The sequence below is a fragment of the Pygoscelis adeliae genome, unplaced genomic scaffold, assembly GCF_000699105.1.
Source record: "Pygoscelis adeliae isolate BGI_AS28 unplaced genomic scaffold, ASM69910v1 Scaffold43, whole genome shotgun sequence".
Classification (NCBI taxonomy): domain Eukaryota; kingdom Metazoa; phylum Chordata; class Aves; order Sphenisciformes; family Spheniscidae; genus Pygoscelis; species Pygoscelis adeliae.
The window spans coordinates 2,283,036-2,292,795 of record NW_008824538.1 but is presented as its reverse complement, the minus strand read 5'-3'; the positions used below and the strand labels follow the sequence as shown (position 1 = coordinate 2,292,795).

The 9,760-nt window shown below is 43.1% G+C and overlaps 1 protein-coding gene across 1 annotated transcript in view; it reads left to right on the top strand.

Annotated features, from left to right (window-relative positions):
* The window catches only part of MDGA2 (MAM domain containing glycosylphosphatidylinositol anchor 2), a 256,212-nt gene that overhangs the window by 106,319 nt on the left and 140,133 nt on the right, over positions 1-9,760 (top strand). The window contains exon 6 of the mRNA XM_009321639.1: positions 5,375-5,704. Within this exon, the coding sequence (XP_009319914.1) occupies positions 5,375-5,704 (330 nt within the window). The remainder of the gene's footprint in view (positions 1-5,374; positions 5,705-9,760) is intronic.

Sequence of the window (9,760 nt, the reverse complement as noted above, 5' to 3'; positions counted from 1 at the left end):
AGGGCAAAGACAGTTTTGTGAGGAGTTTGAGGACAAAAATTGTTTCATCTTTGTTTATTTGATCACGTCATAGTTCTCTGAGGCCTCTTTGGAGAAAGACTGGCACTTTCCTGAGGCTCAAAGTGCAGATAGAGACTTATTTGCACATTTGCTGCTATTTTGTAGCCCCGTGTGTTGATTATGTTCTGAAATCTCTGCTGGAATGCTGCTGTGGTTAGCGTGTCTGCAGCACCATCTCCCACATTTTGCTGGTTAACCCTGTGTCTCTTTTATTTGCTATATCTAACCCCATGGAAACCTTCCAATAATGCCTCAAACATAACCAATAATACAGTGAAAAAAAGAGAGTCAGAATCCATTGCATGTTTCAATATACTTGACACTTCAGGAGGGTGCCTGGAAATTATGGTCCAAGAACCTACACATGAGGATAACCCAAACCACTGTTTTATGGGGCTTGACCGTGCATGCAAACCCATGTGCAGAATACATACAGAAATCAGCTTTCCATCACCTGGTGGATTTGTACCAGGCTCAACTCAGGTCTTCCCAAGAGGTCAGTACATGACACACGATGTACATCAGTCAGGTCTGAAATCTTTTTGGAGACCACATCCAGCATACATGAATCTAAGACTCCACGCCTCCTTGCCTGCAACGAGCAGCTTTGTATTCCCCAAGACTGCTGAAAGCACGGTTGCTCTGGAAAGGTCTGCTGACCCCATGTCACTTTGCCAAGGGCAACCCTGTTAGTTCTGGGTTTGTGGGTCGCTTCATTGCTGTAATAACTTTTCTTTCAAAGACCTCAGCAGGGTCGTCCCAGCCGCTCCTGTCTCTGCCAGCCAAGAGTGCCCTAAACTCTGACTTACACAGTCCTCTTCTCCATCGTGGCATACCTGAGAGTGGTTCATCTGCTCAGAAGGGTTTCTGACCTGGTGGGTCAGGAAGTTTCCAGTATGTGAAGTGATTTGGAGTCTCATCAGTCTGGAGTGGGAGATCCAGGTTCAATTTCCCCTTCCTATGAAAGAGCTCTAGCTCCTAAGATTCTGTAGCACCACAGCTGCTACTGCCATTTTCAGGGTTTGGGGAAGGGAGGTTTATTACTACTTAGGGGTGGTGGCAGTACTGCGGTGCTTTCCATCCTTGAAAATGAATGGTGGAACAAGCCCACCAGGAATTCTAATGAAAGGCACTCTAGTTTTTGGGCTGCTTCTGGGCCAAATATTGAGCAACTCAGCACTGTCACATCTGGGGCAATTCTGGCCATAGTCCCGGGTCAGAGAGAAGCGTGTCTGCCTGTCATGGCCCCACGCTGCTCCCTGCTCCCACTGTGCTCCAGCTCCACATGCCTGCAGCTATCAGAAGTCTTTGGGCACCTGTGGTTGGTTTACCGGGGACATCTTCCAGGTATGGATGGTGATTTTCATGTGCTTTGGTGGCACATTAGAAATTCCAAGATACACAGGTTAATTGCAGAGATCACTGTGTTTATTCTGATGCCAAGTGAGATTAGGGACTTACAGATACGGGTTGTTTAATGATCTTACTTAACTCTGAAAAGACACTGTATTTTAAAGTCAAATTTTTTGCTGATTTTGTTGGTAATAGAAGAAAATGCTGATAAGTGTGCAGTTTGTGGAGTCTTGCAGAATGGGATTATAAAAACAGTACATCATTGACTTTCAACCATAGGTTGTAGTTACACAGTTGTTGGATTGTTTGATGTGGGGATTTCATGGCTGTTACTGGCGAATATAGTGCCTATGTTCACATGGCTTAAGAGACGTTAAGAGGTTTAATTTGGGGAATAGAGCAAAGAGACTTTTTCCTTCACTTCAGAATTTCTAGAAACTCCCTTACCTTTTTCCATGTAGTGCACTGAGCCACAGTCCTCCTCTGAACTCCTTGTATTTGGATGTACAGAAAAACACTTAGTTCAGGTATATGCTCTGCACAGTTCTTTGGTGCTTAGAGTTTGCTGTAGCAGATCAGGACACTGGATGACCCGGCCCAGTTATTTCTTGGACCTAACACTCAGCCTGCATAAAACCGAACCAACAAGCACCAGCCACAAAACTTAGTTGTTTTTGTAATTTAGTCCATGAGCCAGAGAGTGGAGCCCTTCCTGGCCCATGAATTAAGTGGCTTATGGCCCAAAGTTTGAGGTTCTGTACCCATTATCTTAGCTTGCAGATGGTATTATAGCACTAGCCATAACAAAGGATAGAATCCAAGATAGATAGATAAACAAAGATAGATCAAAGTTAATGTGACTTTTCTATTAGTCCTTGTTGTTCCTTTATAAGAATGAGAAACTGCTGAAATGGTCTGTATAAGCACTTCAAGCAAAGGAGAAAAATTAAGAAGTAAAAATAGTTTATTGAGGTTATTAGCAATTAATTCTGTTTGAAATGCGCTGCTCATCATGCCTATCATGAGTTATTTTTTCTTTTTCCCTCTCTGAAAATCATTTGCATAATATATTTACTGTTTTTTGTGTACGTAAGCATTGTTTGTTCTTCCATTTTCAAACAAAAAAGTTCAGCTTGTGTTTCAAAGTTACTCTCCAACTGTCATACATTGTATAGTTCATCCTCTTGAATCAAAGCGCGTGTTCATTCTGCTTCCTGGGGAACTGGCTGCAGCTTTTAAAAGGGAATGAGAGATGCTCAGTAAAGATTAGTGCATTTTGGTGCAAATTTACTCTTGATAAAACTCATGAAACTTTCTTAAATAAATGAAATAATAATAAATTCTTAAAAACACATCAACCACTTGAATTCTTGAATATACATTTACAACCCAATAGCAGCACCCAGACCAAGGCCTTTCATGCCATACCTGATCAGCACAGCAAATGTAACAATTTTTTCGTTCTCCGATTAAAAGGGCTGGCTTCCTCAGTGGAAGAAGTTTCTCACACCATGCGTGAGGGGGTGTCCACAAGTAGCCAGATTTTATGCTTTTCCCACAGTGGAAAAAACCCTAATTATTAATTAAATGTTAATTCTTTTCAAAGTTGTGAAAGTGCTAATTCAGCATGGCATTTGCAAGCTCCAAAGAGTTGTTTTGTTCAAGGAGCTGCTGAGCTAACAAAATTGAGTCTGAATTAGCATTTTCACCACTTGTAGAGATGTAAGGAGCTGACGCGCTGTGCTTTCTTAGCGTGCTTGGTGCCTCATACATCTATTTCCATTTGACGCTGTTACACTTTCTGTACGCAGCAACTGAAAAGTACATATCACCCGAAGTATGGGATCCAGGGAAATTTTCAGCTCATAGCCCTTGCCGTTTATAACAACATCACACTTCACTGGCTGTAAGCGTGTAAATATAGGAGGCCAGACAGGAGCGTGCTGCAAACGGGTCCTTTACTCAAACGCTCCACATGTGGGGCACTGCGCATGGATGGGGGGCAGAGAATAGGAGGGGCAACACGGCAACGTGGAAAAGTTTTCAGTGGAAGTCAGCACAATGACAAGAAATGGTGGATTTAAATATTTGTCTTCCAGTGCTTGCGTTCAACCTGGGTATTTGCTTGCATTTCTGACTGATATTTTCATTGTGGAACTTTCCATTTGGAGATAACATGTATAAACATACATACATACTTATGCAGACATATATAGAGGGAGAGGGATCTTGGGATTGTATAAGTAGCATTTTACATTCAGTACATCAAAATATATGTGTATTTGAAGGACTTAATGGCTGATTCTGAGGCACTCTTCCAAAAATAAGTATCATACCAACACTGCTTTAGAGCAATCACTTTATTGATGTAAATTATGATAGTTTCTGGATAGTTTTATGCTCATTTAAAGAGTGACAAGAAAAAAATCAGATAAGTGAGTTGCGGTATTATTTTGCTCCTGTGCAGTAGATTGATGAGGGAATGCTAGTAAAATATGCTGGTCTCGCCGGTAAGATGGTGTGGAATAGTGTTTTCCAGAGTGGTTGCGCCCCTGCATGGGTGTAGGGCACTCCTGAGCACTGAGCCTGCCTTTGAAATGGCCTCAAAAAACTCATCTGCCTTGGGGTTCCCATCTGAAACACTGAGACTACCTTATCTCTGCTTTGCTGTGGTTTAGAGAATTAATTTAATTTGTATTGCAGGCTTGAATAGTCTTGGATGCAGATAGAGATCGTTGGGATACACTGTGCCTCTCTAAGTGATAATGCTCTTCTCTCAGTTGTGTGTGCAACCTTCAGCCTCAGGTTGCTCCTGTGAGTACGGGATAGGTTTTCCTCCTCTGACAAGACCTAGCCAGGGAGGTGCAACCAAGGTGCTCGTGACGGGCTCTCCTGCGTGGTTACATCTCAGACGAGCATCCTCTTGCCACTGAGCACTGCTAACGCCTAAAGGTGTACTTTCAGCCCCCTTACCTTTTAGAGCTGGCGGCAGTTTCCCCACCTTGAACAAGGCAGTGCAGTCGGCCGCCGCGGCTCTGCCGTTCGGTGGGGTGAGGCAGCCTGCCTCCAGGCAGCCGTGGGATGGAGGGAGCCCTCCAGGCTGCCACAGGGATGAAGCAGGGTGTGTAAACCAGGGCAGGCTGTAGCCTCGGGCATGTGTTTACCTCTTCTCATTTAACCAGCTGGCACAAAGCTATTTTGCATGGCTGTGTTTGTTTCCAGATAGATTGGAGATGACGCTACTGGTTGTATTAGTGATGTTAGGTTGATATCTCTATTTTCTCTTCTCTCAGTGCTCTGATAGCATGGGGGTGAAGAAGGGCTTGTAAATACCTCCAGAGACAGGTAACAAACACTGAAGATTCATGAATTATTTTGGTTACTCTTCAGTTGTCAGCAGCTCAGCCTAATTTAGGTGCTCTGACTTCCTATTTTTCATTTTGGAAATGACAAGTACTTTAGCAATGTATAATCTGTGATGATATTTGATTAAGATCTGAGCCTACATACAGTTAACCATGTGCTAAATGTGTGCATTGGAAGCTTCAGTGACTTCCCGAGCATCACAGAATCACAGAATGGTTTGGGTTGGAAGGGACCTCTCGAGGCCATCTAGTCCAACACCCTGCAATGAGCAGGGACATCTTCAACTAGATCAGGGTGCTCAGAGCCCCGTCCAACCTGACCTTGAATGTTTCTAGGGATGGGGCATCCACCACCTCTCTGGGCAACCTGGGCCAGTGTTTCACGACCCTCAGTGTAAAAAAATTTCTTCCCTCTATCTAGTCTGAATCTACCCTCTTCTAGTTTAAAACCATCACCCCTTGTCCTATCGCTACAGGACCTATTAAAATCGTATGCAGGCATAAAGTGAAGCGTGAGCATTGTAAGTCTTTGAAAAGTCTGAATATGCAAAATTGGTACTTCATTATAGTAAACTTTTTTTTTTTTCATATTTCAGCCTTAAAAAAAGGACGTTTTTGGATCACCCCTGACCCATATCACAAAGATGACAACATCCAGATTGGGCGAGAGGTGAAAATCTCCTGCCAGGTGGAAGCCATCCCTTCTGAAGAGCTTACATTCAGCTGGTTTAAAAATGGACGTCCCTTGCGAAGCTCTGAAAGGATGGTCATCACACAGACTGACCCCGATGTTTCACCTGGCACCACAAACCTGGACATAATTGACTTGAAATTCACAGACTTTGGGACATACACGTGTGTTGCGTCTCTGAAGGGAGGTGGCATATCGGATATCAGCATTGATGTCAACATCTCCAGCAGTACAGGTAAGGAGACTTTCTTTGATAACCAGTTTTAATTTGATATAGCCAAACTATGGCTTTCCTTGACTCATAGAAAAAAGAGGTATACACACAGAGCACTTCCCACCATGGGGATATCCAAGCAGACCCTAGCTGAGTTGCTTTGATTAAAGGACAGAAACCTGAATAAGTGGCATGTGGTGCACTCTCCCAAGAACACAGCAGTGTCTGATTTACCCAGACAAGCCCTCTTTTACTGTCAGAGAAGTTATTGCTTCTATAAAAGGACTTTGACCTTCATTTAGGACTTCAAGGCATCCAGAGTCACGAAAAAATAGCTGGTAGGAAATTACAAGGAGAAACAGGAGGGTGTTATGTTAACCAAACTGAATCCATCCAGCTACTGTACTCAAACAGCAAGTGCCAAGTATGGAGGAAGGAGCTCATTTTTTTTAAAGATGACGCATTGCATGTTGGTGAATCATGCTATTCCTAATAGGCAAAAAGTTTAAGGAATCTATTACAGGTATTTCCAGATCAGTGCTTGAATTGTCTCTCTGTTTGATGAGCTAGAGCCTTACCTACTAGTTCAAATGATAATAAATATCTTGTTATTCCTACTATGGAGTAGGAATATGTAACACAATAGCAATTGCCTGCTTTTCTTCTCATTGCTAAAAGCTGGTTTGTAACCAGTAGATTTCATAGACTTTTCCCCCCAGTAGTTGACTTTAACAACTGAGGTAGGCCATGTTAATAAAGTGAACTAGAAAACATTCTGAATGCAGAATTTTTTTCCTGCCAAAAATTAGTTACAACCAAAAAAAAAAAAAAAAAGAGTTGTTGATGGTTGATTTCTACAGAGAAGGATAAAAAAAAGATTTCTGTTTTCAGAACACTATTTTGTGTTAAAATGTAGAGCCAAATAGTGTCAGTTTTATATCTACTATCCATCCTGTCTTTTATATGAAGTGTTGCTGTGCTATTCCTCAGATTGTGCTTGTTATTCACTGGGGTAAGGCACGCAGTGCATGCTGTTTAGAAGTAAGATGACAAAGAACACGTTGGAAAACACTTCTATAGCATGGAAAGAAAATGTTTAATAGACATCTTCTGACCCCTTTTTACCAAACACATTCAAGTATATGCTTTCTACTTTTTCAAAAAGATTACATGCATGCTTTTTCCTCAAAGAGTATATCCACATTTCTATTCTCCAAATCTTAGAACATCAGTAATACTTTGCAAGTACATGTCACGTCTAAACAATCTCTCTTATAACTTAAAAGATCAATTATTGTTTGATCTTTTAGATTTTAATTTAGATTTTCATACATCAACTTGTATATTGTATATTGTAATACATACAATCTGTTTAGATTTTAATACATCAACTTGCCCTACATGGTCAGTAGGATGCTGGTACCATGGATCCCGCTTGAGTGCCACATCGCTGCTGACGTGAGTCTGGAAGGTTTACCTACTGAAAGGGTTTCATGAAGAATATTATGTACAACAGGGAGATGAGACGGGATTCACCTGTGGAGGTATCCTCTGAGCAACCTGCTCTAGTTGAAGATGTCCCTGCCCATGGCAGGGGGGTTGGAGTAGATGACCTTTAGAGGTCCCTTCCAACCCAAACAATTCTATGATTTTATGATTGAGTTAGGGGCCACTTAAGCAAAATGGACATATATAAACCCGTGGGACTGGGTAGGAGGTATCTAAGGGAACTGACCAGTGTCACTTCAGGGCCACTTTATTATTTTTGAAAAGTTGTGGTGACCTAAGGAGATCCAACAAAGACTGGAAAAACTGAAATTTTATCCCATCTTCCAAGAAGGCAAGAAGGAGATGCAGGGGAGTACCGGCCAGTCATCCTCACCTCAGTCCCTGGGAAGGTCAGGGAGCATGTTCTCCTAGAAGCCGTGTCAATCCATGTGAAGGACCAGGAGGTGACTGGAGACAACCAGCATGGATTATCAGAAGCGAACTGTGCCTGACCCAGCCTGGTTGCCTGCTGTGATAAAAAGGTTGTCTCTGTGGGCAAGGGGAGAGAAAGGAAAGCTGTTTGCCCTGACCTGTAAAGCCTTCAGCACAGTCTTTTGTGGCATCTTTATAGTCAAACTGGTGAAGCGTAGTTTGGAGAGGTGGACTGGGCATAAGGTGTGTTTGGAAAGTGAGATGCAGAGACTTGTGTTCACTGCTGTAGAGTCAAAATCTGTGTGTGTATAAGTGAACAAGGAGTCGGCATTTACACAGTTCGCCTTTGCTGTGTCCCACCCTGAAACATAATGCACACAGACACAAACCTTGGGAGGCAGGAGGAAACACTAATTTTATTTAGTTTAGTTAGTTCTTATTATTTGCTGTTTATTTTCTATTTGTGTTATTGTTCAGGGACCCTTGAATATTTTACTTCTTTTTGCTAAATTTTGTAAGTATAAACCATAAGTATTTATTTTTACTGTTTGATAACTCTTGAAATGATTTTGCGCAATTTTGTGGACTTCAGTTAACTGCAGAATGACTATGCTGGAGCAATGCAAGGAGCTTGGAGAGATAGTTGTGGAGGGCTGTTCCCTTGCAGCGGTACAGGCTGGGGCTGCCTGGCCAGGGAGCAGCTCTGCAGGGTCCCGGTAGGCAGCGAGTGGACGTGAGCAGCAGCACGCCCTGGCAGCGATGGAGGCCAATGGATACCATGTCCAGTTTTGGACCCCCAATGCAGGAGAGGCTTCAACAAACTGGTGTGAGTCCAGTGGAGGCTGTGAAGATGGTCAAGAGTGGCTGGGGGAAGGGGGTTTGTCCGGCCTGGAGAAGAAGCAGCCCTGGGGCACGTAACAGTAGCCGTCCCCTGCCTATAAGGGATGCCTATCAAGAGGATGGAGCCGGGCTCTTCGCAGCAGTGTGTACTGGGAAGGTGAGAGGCAATGGGCATGAGTTGAAATGAGAAGTTCAGACTGGATATAATGAGCAACTTTTTCCCCATGAGGACATCTGAGCGGGAAACAGAGACATTGTGGGATCTCCATCCCAGGAGGTTTTGAAGACCTGATAAAGCCCTGAGCAGCCTGGTCTGACCTTACATCTGGCCATGCTTTGAGCTGGGGCTTGGACTAGAGACCTCCTGAGCTCCCTTCCTGCCTCAATTATCCCATGAAGACTGGAGGGATAGAAACACTAACCAACAGATTCATGGACAAGGGAACAGCCTGTCTCTTGGCCAAAAGAAACATGTTCCTCAAGCTTATTAATGCACATCTTACTAACAGGTAAAGAACTGAGAGGATTATTATAGGGTAAGAGCCAAGTTTGGCATGATGGATGGCAGTTGCATGCAAACTTTGTTACCTGCTTGCCAGGGTGAAGTGGACAGTGACGTTTGTGCAGTCGAGCATTGCCCATCTGGCAGACAGTAACCACTATATTATCTGTACTTGCTGGGGGATCATTTGGGAAATTGATGGGATTTATTGGAAACATCCATTAGATGGCCGTACCTATAAGCTCATCACAATTTCTGCGGGCAGTGATGAATTATGTCAGCTCTTAAATATACTGTCCCGTAACACTCAAGAAAATCAGAAAGGGGAAAGAAAAACTAGCGTTTGGGATCAGCCTTATTTAGCATCTTAAAAGAAATTCTGCTTATTTGTATGACTTCATTACCCGATTAAGTGGAAGCTGAAATAGTTTTAGTGTTCTTTTGAAGGTCATTACTGATTCATCAAGATTCATTACTGCTGTGGTAATTATGAACATAAGGCCTAGGCACAAACACGTTTTCCAAATGCCAGGACTTGCACGGTTATATTAGTATCATGCTGTGTGTCTGTTTGCTGATTTTGGGGAGAATTCTGTCTTCCTGACGTGCACGAGGTTCCTCCTGGAGTCACCAAGTGAGGCAGGAGGGGCTGTGTCACCTTTTAAGGAAGGATGGAGACGGTTAGGTTTCCTCTGTTCCTCCAGCAAATTGGAAAGGGACGTGTGGCTGTGCAAGGGACATGCCAGCTTCTTGGCATACCCGGCATTGCACTCGTTTAGCAGGAGTATTTTTCCCTTGACATTTTGTATTTTCAG